Here is a 17,197-nt window from a genome sequence, read left to right as displayed (position 1 = left end):
GGTCATTAAGATAAGATGGGGCCTGATTATTTAAGACCTTGTATGTGAGGAGCAGGATTTTGAATTCAATTCTGGATTTAACAGGAAGCCAATGAAGGGAAGCCAAAACAGGAGAAATATGCTCTCTCTTTCTAGTCCCTGTCAGGACTCTTGCTGCAGCATTTTGGATCAGCTGAAGGCTTTTCAGTGAGTTTTTAGGACATCCTGATAATAATGAATTACAGTAGTCCAGCCTGGAAGTAATAAATGCATGAACTAGTTTTTCAGCATCACTCTGAGACAGGATATTTCTAACTTTAGAGATGTTGCGCAAATGGAAGAAAGCAGTCTTACATATTTGTTTAATATGTGCGTTGAAGGACATGTCCTGGTCAAAAATGACTCCAAGGTTCCTCACAGCATTACTGGAGGCCAAGGTAATGCCATCCAGAGTAAGAATCTGGTTAGATACCAAGTAAAATAACCTCAGTTTGATCTGAATTAAGAAGCAGAAAGTTAGCAGCCATCCAGGTCTTTATGTCTTCAAGAGATTCCTGCAATTTAACTAATTGGTGTGTGATACCTGGCTCCATGGATAGATAGAGCTGCGTGTCATCAGCATAGCAGTGAAAATTTATGTCTTCTGATGATACTGACTAAGGGAAGCATGTATAATGTGAACAGAATTGGTCCTAGCACTGAACCCTGTGGAACACCATAATTGACCTTAGTGTGTGAAGAGGACTCTCCATTTACATGTACAAATTGGAGTCTATTAGATAGATATGATACAAACCACTGCAGTGCAGTACACTGTAAACCCGAATGTTCAAAGTAATTAAATAGATTAAGTAGTGTATACTCAAAGTCTTTAAAAAGTTCTGTTAACTTAAATATGTCAAGTCCGTGTAACATGTTCTTCTTTTTGAGTAAATGAAACTAATAATTTTTGATTGAATTGAACTATTTCTATATTAAGTAAGTATCACTTAAAATCATAACTTAAGCACAACGTAACACAGTTAAGTTAGGACATATAAGAATGGTAAAGTCCTGTTATTTTTGTTGTTTCAAGTAGGTAGGATTTAATAATAAACTTAATTTATGTAGCACATGCTGAAATACAATAAAATCTCAAAGTGTTTCACCAAATAAGTAAAATCAAATTGTCTTAAATGCATTAGTGGAAGAAAAAATGTGTTTATTTTAATATTCATTGTCTTATCAATGTATCCTATATATATTTTTTTAATTTTTTCCGTAAGTGTTGAGCAGCTGCAGGAATCAATTTTTATTCCGAGTTAATCTCTGATTCACCCTCCGAAGCGGAAGGCGGCGCTAATGAGCATTATACACTGATCGTTTACCGCTATTTTGAAAAAATACGAAACACAGAAGAAGTAAAGGTATATGGGCGGGAAACAGCACCAAAGAGGCAACACAGACGACTGGAGAAAGTTGGACCTAACGGCAGCAACTAGCATCACTGGACTTACAGTAAGTTTTCAATGTTGATATTAGTTTACTGTTAAAATACGAATATTTAGTTGTATTTTGGGTGCGTGTTGAAAAAAAATAGCAGAAATGTCGGTCCGTGTTTGTTATGTGCTTTGCTGCTCTCCCCGAAGGAAACTTTGCGCTTGCAGAGCTAGCATTAAGTTGTTGTAATGAGGGTCGCAGGCTGTTTAAAAAGTTAGATACTACTTGTTCTAGAGGTGGCGCCCAGTCGCCTAGTATGAAACAAAGTGTTTTAATCTCTCTAAATTTTGAAACCCCCTCTCATGACTCAGAATAGTTGGGTCCAAACAAGCCCGTTGTCCCTGCAGTTACACAGCGGAGATACCTGTCTGCAGTGAGAGTGCTTTCAAGCCGTTTTCTTGTTCAAAACGCTATATTTTAAACTATATGTGCGAATAAGTGGTGCAGGTGTATTAGGCGTTTGAGCAAGGGATCGGGAAACTCATCCTTCTAATACACCTGCTCTGACGAGCCACGTTGTTCACAAGCCAGAGTTAGAGGGCCAATGAAAGAGCACGGCGCATGCATTGTCTCCTCTCACTTTGCCTAATTAGTGGAATCACTTGTCAATCAACTTCTGCCAACCAATTGGCACTCTTGGATCACTAAGGTCCTAAAAAACAAACCTGTCAATCAAAACAAGCAGAATCGTTCAGAGAGAGAAGCAGTGATGAGGAGCCTGACATTTTTGACATTAACTGTGTATGCCCATTAAATAATTTCAAATAACATATGTTTGGGGGAACCTCTCATCAGTAAGGCTTTAGTTTGTAGAAATTGCGTTGTTGTTTATTTAACCATGCCGTTAAAGTTCAAGTGCTGCTGCTTGTCTTCAGTATTGTAATATTTGCTCGATGGCTTTAGTATCTTGACTAGAGATGCATTCACACTTTGGGGATTAAATGAAAAGATCACTAACAGGGAAAAATTATAAATGGAAGTATTTATAATTTGTCACCGTTTGGATGCTTTTTAATTGTTCATCAGTTTATGCCTTTGGATCTCTCTGTTCCAGCTTCAAGAATTAAGACAGAGTCAAGGAAGAGAACTGGGGATGTGATAAAGATACCAGGTAATTCATTTTGTTTGTGAATTCTTCTACCAATCACCTCTCTCGCTCTCGCTCTCCCTCTCTCTCTCGAGTTGTCTTAAAAATATGTTAAACTAACTACTAAACCAACTTTACTTATGCTATTTTCCACCTGTAGATTCTTATATAAAACAAATTGTTTTGAGAAAAACAGGTTGCCATTTTAAAGCAGTGTTAGCTGTAGTCCATGACCATGTCTTTGTGAGCTAATAGTAATTCACTTATTGTTATTATTTATCACTTATTAATATAACTTGACTGTTATATTAAGTTGTAAGTATAAGGAGTTCTGTTTTGTTTCCAACATGATCTGGCAGTGTAAGTTGTGCGCAGCTTCCTTCACCTCCAGAATACAGTTATTTAGACACTACAGGCTGCAGCACAGCCACTATTCCCGAATCAGCCCTCTTCCATGCCTCTACACTGATTGCATTTGTACATTTCAGACATTTAATGCACTGAGTACTCATTTGTCAAGATATCATACAGCACAACTTAGCAGTTGTGCAGAGCAGAGTCAGAGGCCTGTGTTATTTAAATGCCCTTTATGCACATTTCAGCAATCCTTTTCTTAAACAGGCCTTTTCAGTCATCTCAGAAAGCATTTGAAAAATCATGAAACAGTGACATGTCCATTTAAGGATTGTAGGTATAGCACAAATGATGGGCAATTATAGGACCAAGATGAGACGGGCTGGATGTCAGGAGGTCACTGTTAATGCTGGAAAAAGAAGTAGAAGTAATCCTGATAATGAACCTTCACATTCCAACATTAACAGACCCAAGCGAGCAGAAGTCAACTTCCTACCAAACTTTCCCCAAGCAAAGGATCCTTCAAGCCTTGACCAGTTGAGGCAAGCAATTGTTGAAGAAGTCAAGAAGGCTGAGAAGAACCTGCCCCTCATTAGAAAGTTGATGGAGACCACATTTCCCCTGCGCAGACAAACCATAGTGATGTCCTGCCCACCAGTGAAGGAGCTCTTGGACCTCTGGCCTGCTCTAAAAATGGAGTCTGAGGTAATATGGATCAGCTCTCTTTAAAATGAAAATTGTAATTCTTACTCATGTGGCAACTTTTTGCTTTTTGCTGCTTTATAAAGGTGTGCGAGATTCTTCAAATTGAACTGTATTGTCCTTCTGCTGTAGTTGTATGCAGAGTTTATACGGATTACAAATCAGAACCTGCCCAGTACATTCTACGCTGAACTTGACCGCCATATTCCTCGACTGATGACCTTATTCAGACAGAAGGCATCAAAAACTGGGAAGACAGCAGATGCCCTGGCTGAAATTCTAAGAATTCACGATGAACAGGTAATAATAGATTGTTACACATTTCATAGGTTGAACCAGTGGAACATTGGACAGGTTCAATGATTTAAATGAGCTTTTTGAATTTTGCTATTAGTCCACTTTGTGTTTGCTATTTGTCTGACTGTATTAAAGATGTGAACAGGTTATTTGTGGACATATGTTCTGATTTGACTGTTGTTGTTGTTGTTCAGTAAACTCACCAGTATATACAATTCTGTTTTTATCTGGCAATAGGACATCCATGATATCCACACCAAGCGCACTACCGTTCTCCACGCCCTTCCTGTCTATCTGCGTGAGGATGTCTCTGGATTTTTCAGAACCTGCACTGTGAGTGTCCTTAAGTATCTAACAGATACTACTGTGTATATAAACAGTGCATCAAAGTACAAACATGTATTTTGATGCACTGTTTGGACTTACTTTTGTTTAGTCTACCCATACGGTTTCCATGTATGGTCTTTTCTGTGTCTCCTCACTACGAATGAACTGAATTGGTGTTTTGTTGAAAGTCATAAGATGTTTAGTAAAACATTTTCCTGTGTATTTCCTTTAGCTTAGTTTCAGTCTATCTCACACCACTTGATTCTCTGGTGAATTAGCTGATTTATGTGTGCAGAACATGGATCTTCTGTTTTTCACCTCTTACAGTGAGACCCAGGTCTCCCTTGTAAAAGAGGTATTGGATCTCAATGGGAGTTGGTAAAATGAGAAATTATATGTCGTCTGTTGTATTTCTTGGGTTAGATTGTGATTAGCATCTCTTTTTCATTCATTCAGGACGAATCTGATGAGTTGGAGCTTGATGGTGTTGAAGTGGCCCTCTTCACTGTCATCAGTGACCATGACACGACAAGTCCAGTTCACTACCAACCTGTGAAAATCTCTGTCGTCATTGAAAGTGATGCCGTGGTCAGTCTCCCCAGATTTGGTGAAGCCTTCCTGGTAATGTTTGGACTGATCTATGCACTTCACCTCAGCTACCCCAAAGCCCTGACCAACACTTTAGAATTTACTCAAAAGATTTTACTTGGTCTAGAAAGTGGTAAACTGTCACCCAGGTTACAGACCCTCAAGAATGACTTGGTTATGTAGGAACTCATCTGAAAGAAGGATGCAGGGTAAAGCATTATAAAAGGCTAGTTCAAAGTTCTCTCCTTTTATCTAAATAATGCCTCAAAACGTTATTGCATTACTCGACAGGTGTTTCAGCCAATAGGTCCAAACTATACAACGTGCATTTGTTCTCATTAACATAATGCAAAGCAACACTAATTTTTGTATGTTTTAATGTTTTTCGTAATACTATTTCTAAAACATTGTGGGCTGCGCAAGATGACCTAAATTTCACTGTTTGATACTGGTTAATGTAAAACAAATAGCATTGTAATTCACTCAAATTGCTGCCCTGTTGCCTTATTCAGATATTAGCCAGAGAGCCAAAGGCACATTTTGATATTATTTATTATTATTTGGCATTATTTTTATTACTCTGACAGTTTTCCTGACTAAACAATTTTTGGTCTACTTATTTTAATTTATAAATGTTTTTGTTAATTATTTTTAATTTATTTAATTAAAAAAAAAGTATTTAATTTCAACATAATGTGCTAAAAGGGAGCAGGCAAGATACTGTTCAATGGCAGATGTTTATGACTTTTGCATATTAAGTTACCGATACTCATTTTAATTGAGGCAATCAATTGCCTCAAAAATTTTAAGTTTTGGGTCACATGTTTTTAAGTATCAAGTAGTCAACATATTTGACTAATGTGTACTTAAAAAAATGACAACACAAACTAATAAACATTTGAGTTTTGTTAACATAAAAATGTTGTGGTTGTGTACTTATTTTTTATAAGTTCTGTGAACTTATTCCTTTGAATTTGTAAACTTGAAACTGTAAGTCATATTAACTGCACATATTTGAGTTGACCGTTCTCAAAAGATACAAGTACCATGTAATCCAAACTTTTATGTTCTGGAAAAATTTGACTTTTAAGTTGATCAACTCAAAAAAATTGAGGCAATCGATTGCCTCAATTTTTTTGAGTTCTGGTAACTTATTCGGGTTTACAGTGTACCTGTAATACCTACAGCATGTTCTAATGGCTCTAATAGGATATTATGATCAACAGTATCGAATGCAGCACTGAGGTCTAGCAGGACAAGCACAGAGATGAGTCCACTGTCAGAGGCCATAAGAAGATCATTTGTAACCTTCACTAAAGCTGTTTCTGTGCTGTGATGAGCTCTGAAACCTGACTGAAACTCTTCAAATAAGCCATTCCTCTGCAGATGATCTGTTAGCTGTTTGACAACTACTCTTTCAAGGATTTTTGATATGAAAGGAAGGTTGGAGATTGGCCTATAATTAGCTAAGACAGCTGGGTCTAGAGATGGCTTTTTAAGTAAAGGTTTAACTACAGCCACCTTGAAGGCCTGTGGTACATAGCTGATTATTAGAGATAGGTTGATCATATTTAAGATTGAAGCATTAATTAATGGCAGGACTTCTTTGAGCAGTTTTGTAGAAATGGGGTCTAAAAGACACGTTGATGGTTTAGAGGAAGTAAATATTGAAGTTAACTCAGAAAGATCAATTGGAGAAAAAGAGTCTAACTTAACATTAATGGTAGTAAAAGTAGCTGTAGATAATGTTACATCTGTGAGACGGTTATGGGTAATTTTTTCTCTAATGATTAAAATTCTATTTGTGATTTTATTTGTCAAGAATTCATTACTAGTTAACGCTAAAGGAATGGTTGGCTCAACAGTGCTCTCACTTTTTCAATGCACATATTAAATGCTCTTCACTGAGCATGGTTTCATCTCCATCATGTCTCATGCTGTTAATAGCCTGCCCTCATCCACCCACCCACCCTTTTGTCAAGTCTTTGGTCGTGGGGTATTAGCAATTTTTTTTTTTTTGGCTTCTTGCTCAAATATACTCCACACTATAGAGCACTGAGCTCTGCATTTAATCATTAGTTATTATTAACCTCTGGCTTTATTCTGCACAATGTCTTTGTCCTGTCTTCCTCACCTCACTCCCAACCAGCAGATGGTCACCCCTCTCTTAGCTTGGTTCTACTGGCGGTTTCTTCCTGTTAAAAGGGAGTTTTTCCTTTCCACCGTCACCAAAGTGCTTGTTCATAGAGCGTCCTTTTCTCTATATAATTTTAGAGTCTTTACCTTACAATATAAAGCACATTGAGACAACTGTTGTTGTGATTTGATGATATATAAAATCGAATTGAACTGAATTAATCAAACATAAGTCATTAGACAATAGCCAATGTGTTTCCAGGTTGACATTTCACAAAATAATTTTCATCAAATTTCCCCAAAGAACATTGTTGACCATCTCCATCTTTTTTTAGCTGTTGTATTTTGTTACTCAGCACAGTAAAATGAATGTGACTCCAGTCCAATAAAGGTCTGTGTTGTGACTTTTGAATGTTAAAGCAACTTGTTGTCCTTTTGATATCTTTTTAATAAAAGAGCAGACAGCAGTTGTGATTTGAGCCATTCACTTACTAAACACCCATCTGCCAGTATTCTGACACGCTCATAAGTATTTGAGGAGAAAAACACAAGTGAGAAAGATCCTCTGTGGCATTGCGCCTAAACCGGCGTCCCCAGCCAGTCACCGTGGTGCTAACCAGTAAACAGATTTGACAGCTTTCGGCAAGATGGGCCCTCAGTTGCAGATTTTAATCTCCCCAGGCGAGCTCTGGCCTGCCTGCTCACCTCGTTGTGTTTGCTCTTAAAAAAGCCCCAACAGCTCAACATAACAACATAGAAACAGCTCAGTATAATTCTGCCTCTTTGAAAGATTGCATCTTTTTAAAGTGGGATGAGGACTAGAGGGATGAGAGGAAGATAAGGTGAAGAGAAACATGCCAGTGTTCTACTTCTTCTTTTTTTCCCCACCCACTTTTGGTCTGTCTTTCTGTATGGTATATATGTCTCTCTTCCCTAAATCTTTCCCTCCTCCTCCTCCTCCCTGCTTCCTCAGTAATGAGCAGAGTAGTGCAGAGATTTTAGCAGCCTTCTTCTCATTCCTCCTCCTCCCTCAGCCAAAAATGGAGCGGAGTCTCTCTGGGAGAAGAGAAAAGCAGAAAGCTGTTTACTTGGTTTTCACTCTCATTATCTGCAGAACCGAAGGTCAGCCTGTCAATACACCCGGGCATGTTGGTCTTTAGAAGATGGGTCTTTCAAAAAATTGTGAATATAAAATAAAAAATTAGCTGCACTTCTACCATAATCTTTAATGTCAAGCTGCAGGCTCAACAAGTTTCACTCGAAATGCACTGAGGTGGAAAGACTGGGGAAAGGGTATGTTTTGAATAGGAAAACAGTGAAGTGATGAGTTGCATGTTGATTAGCTACTTATCCACCGCTGACAGAGTTTGACAAATTTCTCAAATATCAACTTTTGCATATTTATACAGACAGTGGATAACTTTCTTTCCTTTTTTATTGGTTCCTGAAAGTCAAAACACTCCCCCGGGAGGCTGCGGTATGCCGTGATTGGCTAAAATGCCAAAACAAGTGTTCACGACTTAAATAAATCATTTGTTCATGCGTCAGTTGCCAAGTTGTGGCTATAAAGATTTTTATTTTAATGCACAATGCCTAGTACCTCTCCAGTGCATGGCTCCATTGCAGACCTGGTTTCCATCCACCTGTTCTTAGTTCCCTTCATTTCAAGAACAGCTGTTCCTGTTCCCTGGCATGACTCCTTTTAATATAAAATTATACTCAGGGAAGTATGTCTGCCACCAAGAAAACATGCTGCTTTAAAAAGAACCAGAGACCATAAATGACTTTCACTCAGTTTCACTGCAGTGTTTACGACAAAGCTGTAGTAATTCTTTTAAAGGATTTTCTTTTAAGCTGGATATGCTGCCAGACACAGGACAAATGCATAACTGATTTATTTTCCCTCTGTCACTGAAAACATAATAGTATTTTTAGCAAGTTACGATGCTGCTTCCTAGTAATTCGTAACTCTTAAAATTCTTGTGGCCTCCAGCTATCAACGAAAGCACTCCGGTGTCTGTGGAAAACACTCTAACAAGTGTTGCAATTGGTTGATTTTGGTTGTTTGTGACAACAATTGTGAAATCAGACACTTCAGTGTGTGCATGTATAAGCAAAAAGGCACTGCAAATAAATAAATAAATAAAACTACACAGAGGAAGGAACAAACATGAACATTTAAGAGTTTTTTGCAAAAGAATTTTCTAAAATGCGTCCCATTACTTTAGCTGTTCACACAGCTTCACGGGTGCTGCTGTACATATCTTAGATCTGAAAGTAATAAGGAGCTGCAGAAAGTGGCGACCAGTGATGGACAGGATCAGAGTTAGAGGAAAGAAAAACAATCCAAACAAGTAGAGTATAACATCAAGTTCACATCATAACGTCACTTTTTATTTACCGATTTGTGGATTTGACCCACAGTGGCTTGATAAATGTGTCTAATTCAGGCATAATGAGGAGGAAATAACATGACACTGTGAGCAGCTCGCTGTCAACATGTGAGGTATCGGTCCACAATCTACACACTCTGCTCTGTAAGTTAATGGCAAATAGTAATATAAATTCGTTGTTTAAAAAATAACTTACAGAGTTACGTCTTTAAGGAGAACAGTGCATTGTGCACTAGCTTCAAAACTGGACATGGGGCACAAGGCTCATGAAGGCTCCTTCACAATGTATGAATGCCTCAAGCAGAACTGGCTCCACCACATTAGCCATGAGCCCATTATTTGCTTATACAAGTGACTGGGCTGTTCTTAATTTGATTGTCTGAATGTAAATTTTGCATCCATTTAATTACATGATAGTAAATTTAACATCACTACATAATTACTGTCAAACAGGCCAGCCTTATTTCTTTTCAGCGTCAACACAGGAGGTATAGGCATCCACATTATTGATTAAATGGTAAAGATCATCAGGCAGATTTTGCATGATGAGCAGGCAGAGTTATCAAAGTCCCCAGTTTGGGGATTAGTGATGAAGCTGGTAGCAGTGGGATCTCTGTCAACAACTGCATCTTGTTGTGCAGCTGAAATTTGTTTCTACAATTGCATGAATTCATTAAAGTAACTTAGGACACTGAGATTGACGGGAGACTGTTGCAGGGATCAATATGATTGGTTTTATATTGAGAACAAATCGCACAATACACGGAGAAAGCAAAGGCAATCTAAACTAACTTAGACCTACATAAAAAGTAAGACAGTTAAAACAGCTTTAACTACAATAGCCTTGTATAACCTTGGCGGAATGGAGTTAGAGAGACCACACTGGCAGACAGTCCATCATTCTCCATGAGAGGAATACAGTTATTAACTTCTGAAACCCACATCCAGTTGACAATGGTAGATGTGACTTCCAGTTCATTGTCATTTTTTTGGCAGTGAGCAGTAGAATTTCTGTAAGCCTGATGGCTTACAGAAAAGAGGCAAAGGGACTCTGGCAACTCGAGAGGTTGCCCAAGAGGTAATTTACAGGATGTAGAGGAAAGGTAACCCCATAAATCTTAGATTTTAAAACCTCAAAGATGCTGCCAAAAACTTTGTAATTTACTATACTGCCAAGTGGAGCAAAGGAACGTTTCCTCAGCTCGACCACATCTAAAAATGAAGGTGATGATTTACTGTTCAATCTGCTGGTAGTGACCAAAAAAATAAAAACATAGATTCAAGAACATAGACTCTGAAGAGTTTCTAGGATTCATTCAGAAGTCATTCAGGAGGGGCTCCTCTGGTACTTCTCTGCATCATGTTAGTTTTATGGTATCACAGTTCTGTCTATTTGGGTATTTGCCTGGCAGGGGTGGGCAACTCCAGGCCTCAAGTGTCCTGCAGGTTTTAGATATCACCCTGGGTCAACACACCTGAATCACATGATTAGTTCATTACCAGGCCTCTGCAGAACTTCAAGACATGATGAGGAAGTAATTTAGCCATTTAAATCAGCTGTGATGGATCAAGGACACATCCAAAACCTGCAGGACACCGGCGCTTGAGGCCTGGATTTCCCCACCCCTGGCCTACAGAGAGCCTATGGAGTGGAGTGGGGTGTCATTCTTTGCAAATGTGCTCCTGTGCAGTCCTCTAAAAAACAACAACAACTACAACAACAACAACAGCATGTAGCTTGACTGCATGGAGGCCAAATGCTGACTGGCTGACACGCCAATCGGAACATGGAAGGGGGAGAATGAAAAAAACATCAAATATATTTTTTTTTAAATAGAGCGTTTAAAGGATAGATGGTGGATGTGGACAGGTTTTCAATAGCTTCATATGGTCTGCCAACACACTGCCAATACAGAACCATGTTCAGCCCATTAGAAGAAGCCAGTTAATGTGGTTTGGGCATCTAAACTTACTGGAAGTTTTCCATGTATGTGTTTCGAGCATGTCCAAATGGAAGAAGACCCCAGGGCTGATACCATACTGAGAATGATTGGAAATGAAAAGATATTTAAAACGTGGCCTTCTTTCACTAACTACAAACCTTTGGTTGTTTCTTGGTAGCTTTAATTTATTTGATGAGACTTTTATAGTGATTATATGGAACTGTTTTAGAGAGAAAAGGGAAGGTGGAGAGAGACTAACTACCCTGTGTGGTGCACACTGCCTCATTTTGGAAGTGTCACACTGCATTTAAAGGCAGAGGGGTTATACTAGAAGGTTTGTCTAGAAAAGGGAGGAGTTATCTGTCAAATCAAGTAGATAACCACCGCTTGAATTTGCATGAACTTAAAAAACATGTAAAAAAATTTAAGCATAGGATTTGTGTGAGAGTGGTGATGATAGTAATTTTCAGTAACATGCTGCGACATAACAGGCAAATTGAGTTGCAGTAGTAGATATTATGTAACAAACTTTAATAATATCAATATTGAATTGTGTAGCACAACAAGGTTTGAAAGCAGTTTTAACATAAGCCTTGATTATGGAAGACATAAGTGGTGCTTTTGTGCTTAAATGCCCACCACTTACACTCAGCTCTAAAATATGAATAAATTAATTTTAAAAATGCCAACATTGGCTGAACAGCTTAAAAAACTTGATTCTTATATTCATTTTTTCTTTAATACAAAATGTGAAGCTGTAAAGTCCAGCAGCTGTTCATGTGTAAAAGCAGGTGGTCTAATGACACGCCACAATATAGCATGTCAAACTTTTACAAAACTTTTTGGCCCACACAAGTAAATGATGTTTGAGCAGTTTAGTGCCAAGAAAAACTTTTAAAGTCTTCTCTGGCAGTTCAATCTGCAGCAGCTTGCAGCGGTAGCATGCATTTACTGTTTCGAGTGCCTGAGGAAAACCTACTTTTTGGGTATGATATTGGATAGAGTACCACCACTGGAGGCACTGCACTGAAGACAATTTTCAGGGGAAAACATTTATGTGATAGTTTGTTACTGTGTCATGACATTTTAAAGTTCAACAGATGTTTGTTAGCATTGTAAAAGCTGCATTTTAACCTGTGGTACACTTTATTCAGCTTATGCATTCAGAAATTTTGCAATATCGTGTCTAATCAATATTAGAACCAGTGCTAGAGAAGAACAAACAGGTGCATCACTGGTTTGAAGGATTTTGCAGAGCTTTTGAAATGCTACATAAAAAAGGGACGGTAAGTAACCAGCTGTTCAAAAACAAAGGCATTAACCTCATATCAGCTGCAAAAGGTGGAAATTGTAAAACTGCTCGGGGTTCAGGTGAATGTTTGTCTCGTTTCTAACAAGTGAATCTAATTCAGTGTTGATGATTTTTTTTTTCACCCTGTTCTGGTCTCATTTAAATAAAAACTGTAAAAGCATTCTTCATTACCATTTTTATTCCAAAATATCAGCAGCTATTTAATGACAATTTTGCTTTTTAATTTAACAAAGAATAAAATATAAAGTTATGATTTTTTCCGGTATCTAATACACAAATGAGCTGTAATCTACTGGGAAACAATATAAACTGTAATCTAAGCAGAGTTTACAATAATATAATTAAGATTGAGATGAACTTTTCTTTTGTAAAAACATCAATAAAATGCTTTAAAATGTATTTTATATCCAGTAAAATCTTGCAAAGCCATTATTCATTATTATATTATGAGTTCTACAGTTATGTGCTATTCTAACGGCTTTACACTTTCTTTCATCTGTTGAAAAACAGGTGATGTGATTTATACACAGTGGCTGTTCTGGGGTTTGTTGAGGCCTCAGATAAAAATTCACAGGGGGCCCAACTAGAGTTTGTTGCCATTAAGTTACAAACTGAACTGAAATACCAAAAAAACGATACAGTATAGTCAGTTAAAAGTAGAATTCTGAACTTGTAGTTAACATTATCTTCTGGTAGGTGTGCGGTGTAACGATTCTGAGAAAAGTTAAAAGTAATAAAGATACTGATTAATGTCATATCATGTACAATTTTCATAACACTAACACATTAACAGCATTAAAAAACAAAAAAAAGACAAATGACAAACAATAATTAAACCTCCAAAATAAACCACACCAAAAAACTCTAAATCACTCCATTACTGCTATTCTACAAGACATTCATTCATTGTCTGTTTCAGTAACATTTTCCAAGACCAGGCTGGCTAATATAACGTTTTAATACTGAAACTAATAGCTTCTGTTAGCTTCTGTTAGCTATGCTAACAGAAGCTAACAACTGGGTGTCCTGACTCCCAGATGCCTGCTTTCCACTCAGTCACATAACAGCCGGCACAGATGGACACACCAGACTAGCTCAGTAATTGTCATGGTCCTCCAGTCCTCATGGGCGTCTCTGCTGGTTCTCTCTGTCTCTGTCCATCCCTGGCCTCTCTCTCTCTCTCGCTCTCTTCCTTTCTGTGTGTGTGTGTGTGTGTGTGTGTGTGGTTAACCACAAGTTATCTTACAGGGCTAATCTGCTGGCAGTCTACCTAAGGTGGAGACGCACCTTTATTCTTTGCCTGGGCGTGGTCGGTCCTTGGGGACCCCAAGTCGACCTCAGGCACATGGCACCTCTGTTTCTATAAAGGAAAGGCCTGGAAAAGCTGTCCTCTGGGATACTAAAATAGTTTTTATAATATTGTAACTTAGAAAAGCTTTACCCTTCTCTATTAACATCTTTTGTCAGGTATTTACCGTAATTTCTTCATGCTGCTGTTTCTGGTTCTCCTGTTAGTTAGCTGTTATTCCACGCTGAGCTGTCATGTCTGACCTCAGGTCACAGAGCTAAAGGCAGCCCTGACAAAGCTGAGAGAGGGAGCAACATCTCCATAGATTGCTAGCAGGCATGACTTGACCTCACTTTGCAAAGCACCCTAAAAGTTGCAGTTGAGAAGTTCAAAAACTAAAAGGTGCCAGGATCAAACCGGGGCTCTTTTGGCTTCAAGGCAAACGCGTGAACCACTACACTATAGAACCATTCAAAAACCATTAAAAATTACATTAAAGTCTTATTCAGGTGTTGGAACCATTTGTGTGACTGAGAACATTATAAGCCAAGTCCCAGACAACAGCAGTATGTGTGTCTTCACTCTAAACTCTTCAGACAATGGGAAGCTGAGAAGACGATCCCATGGCCTAAGGTCCAATGTATAAATGGGACGAATGGCCTTTACTGAACGTAGACACACATTTATAAAGGAAGAATATAAAAATGTGCACACTTCACACATACATAAACTGGAGCTGCACACATTTTTCTTTGTGACACATTAAAGAGGAGATGAAAAATAAGGTCAGAAAGAATTTAACAAACACATCTGCCTAGACCTACCACTCAAAAACAAAATTACACATAATAGTGATTATATTATTGATAATAGTACTTCTTATCACATGCATGCATTGTTGTTAACAGTGGATGCTAAATTAGCCTCATAGCATTGATTGTTGTTTTTGTATTATTTGGTGCCTCTTGTTTCAAGTCCCACTACCAGATCTAGGATCATCAAATACACCTTTTTTCTAAAGTGACTGTCTCGGTTTTATATTTGATGAAACAGCATGCACACAGTTTTATTCATCAATCTACAAAGTATTCTTCAAGTGACCCTCGGTGTCCGAGTGTGACTCCTATAAGGTCAGTAACATTAACAGTAATGTCTTGCAGCCCCTCGCCCAGGTTATTGCTTGAGATTGCTTAAGGTTATTTAGATTGTAATACTATATGATCAACAATACTGATACTGTTCACATCTCTATCAAAAATAATGCATATTAAAATAAACTGTGTGAAGAACAACTGTGCAGCAGTTCAACGAGTGTTTAGGCAGATGATCGGATCCCAGCAGGTCAAATCACAACAAAACACTGCAGTGTACAAATGTCAGTGTCGCTTAGAGCTCCGGCATCTTCATGTCTTTCTGTCTCTCTCTGTTTTTCTCTGTACGTGTGATGGAAAGGTCACCTGCTCAGAAGGATCCGAGCCCTCTATGGCTGATCTCTTCATCACAGAGCTGCCACACAGACTATCAGTAAACATGTACGCGCTCCACCTCCTCCTGACCTCCTCCTGTACCTCTCACTATGTATGAGGAGGTGGAGCAGCTCTCCACTAACAAGAGTTCATCGTGTCAAATGTGCCGCATATACTGTGTCAGCATCAATAAAACACTCTCATAAATCTGAAATCCTGAGCACTACTTGGAAAAAAGAAATAAATAAATAAAGCAGCCTAACTCCACTGGGGAAACGACGGTAGTCACAGATGTTTGAAGGACGTTAAAGCAACATTTTGAGGTCATGTGATTATAGGTGCATCCTTCTGACCTGTTCAGTAAAAAGACAAACCTTACAGTTGGGAAAAGTTTGTTGTCTAACTTTGTTAAAGGGTTCATTTTTACAAAAATCCATGTTGTTTTCCTGAACATTACCAAGTAGTTTTGGTAGTAGACAAAACCATAAGAATAATATCCCCAGAAACCTCTGTCATAATAATAAGTGGTATATGTAAACACACATTGGTTTTACTGTATGTGACCTTGGTCTCCCAACTGAAAAAGTGAAATATATATCAAACAAATTGTGCAGCCCCCATAATGTAACCCTCTGTTTTCTGAACTCAGCATTTTGAAACTTGAACTGTAATCTTTCATCTGCTTTCATGTTTTTTGGAGCAACAAGTGAGCACATTCAGGCTTGATTTATCACTTAGCACTGACATGTTTTGTTAGCATGCTCAGACTAGTGCCAAGAAACAGAACACCGAGATTTCACTCACTGACACTGGATTACAAACTTGGTGCCTGCTGAAGTACTTTCATAGGATCTGGCTGTGGTACAGCAACAACAGCACAAACATAGTCGAGGTCCAATTCAGAGACTCCACTGAAGGTGAAGGTTAGCAGACACCAGTCAGCTTCAGAAGCCTACGTGGGTACAACTGTCTGTCTCTGGTGCTAATCTCCTAGATTTAAATCTCAACTGCATTCCAAGGATGAGTTATAGGAAAAAGATATCATGGCAAAAAACATGTTTTGTACTATAATCATGCTATTTTGGTGTCTGAATCTTAACATGTGTGCCTATGCTGACTAATTTTCTGCAGAACTGCTTTATTTGGACGGCAGTATTACTACCATATTTTCTGCACTATAAGGCACACTTAAAATCCTTTAATTTTCTCAAAAATCGACAGTGCACCTTATAATCCGGTGCGCCTTATGTATGAATTCTGGTTGTGCTTACTGACCTTGAAACGATTTTATGTGGTATACAGCGCTCAAAAAACTGTCAAAAAATGTTTTAGTACGAATTTGGTAAGCTACGAAGCTGCACCACTTGATGGATTGTCAGAGCATTACAGCTACATTAGTCAGGAGCCTTGCGGAGTAATCTCGGTCCAAAACTCCGTTTGCTTCAGGTCCCAAAGTCAAACAAACACTGCGGCATCACTGAGAGTTAAAAACTGTCTAAATTCTTTCATCTTTAATAAAATGATCAGCGTTGCTGCTTTACGAGGTGTAACAATTAACTTTAACATCCAGGCATCCATGAAAACAGAATTTATTACATTTAATGGAGTTAGAAGTTAGCAGGAAGTTAGCTCGCTAGTTTCCACCTAAACATGATATAGCATGTTCTGACTGAGAGATTTCTGAAAAAATAAAACGTACAGCTCTGCTATCACTTCCAACATAAGTGAAGACAGGAAACTAAACAGTGACGTTTGTAGGGTTACTGAAGTTGGGCTAGCTGGTATATAATGATGTGCTATGTGATCGCTAGCGACACAGCTATGTTAGCATAACATAAACACAGTG

At 38.3% G+C, this 17,197-nt stretch overlaps 1 protein-coding gene across 1 annotated transcript; it reads left to right on the top strand.

Moving 5' to 3' along the window:
- The first annotated feature begins 1,401 nt into the window (after nt 1–1,401).
- LOC120442397 lies at nt 1,402–5,099 on the top strand. The gene is made up of 6 exons (XM_039618951.1): nt 1,402–1,476; nt 2,513–2,569; nt 3,367–3,604; nt 3,734–3,901; nt 4,136–4,231; nt 4,682–5,099. Exons 3-6 carry the CDS (start codon nt 3,503–3,505, stop codon nt 4,994–4,996), a joined length of 681 nt encoding a protein of 226 aa, XP_039474885.1. The 5' UTR covers nt 1,402–1,476; nt 2,513–2,569; nt 3,367–3,502; the 3' UTR covers nt 4,997–5,099.
- Nucleotides 5,100–17,197: the final 12,098 nt, after the last annotated feature.

Source organism: Oreochromis aureus, linkage group 10 (genome assembly GCF_013358895.1).
Source record: "Oreochromis aureus strain Israel breed Guangdong linkage group 10, ZZ_aureus, whole genome shotgun sequence".
NCBI classification, from domain to species: Eukaryota; Metazoa; Chordata; class Actinopteri; order Cichliformes; family Cichlidae; genus Oreochromis; species Oreochromis aureus.
This window is presented reverse-complemented; position numbering and strand designations above follow the sequence as displayed.

Excerpts from the sequence above, each read along its gene's own strand:
- LOC120442397 (XM_039618951.1), top strand. The coding sequence starts at position 3,503 with ATGGAGACCACATTTCCCCTGCGCAGACAAACCATAGTGATGTCCTGC. Across the intron at positions 3,902-4,135 it reads TAAGAATTCACGATGAACAG|GACATCCATGATATCCACAC; the intron begins GTAATAATAGAT and ends ATCTGGCAATAG. Across the intron at positions 4,232-4,681 it reads GATTTTTCAGAACCTGCACT|GACGAATCTGATGAGTTGGA; the intron begins GTGAGTGTCCTT and ends TCATTCATTCAG.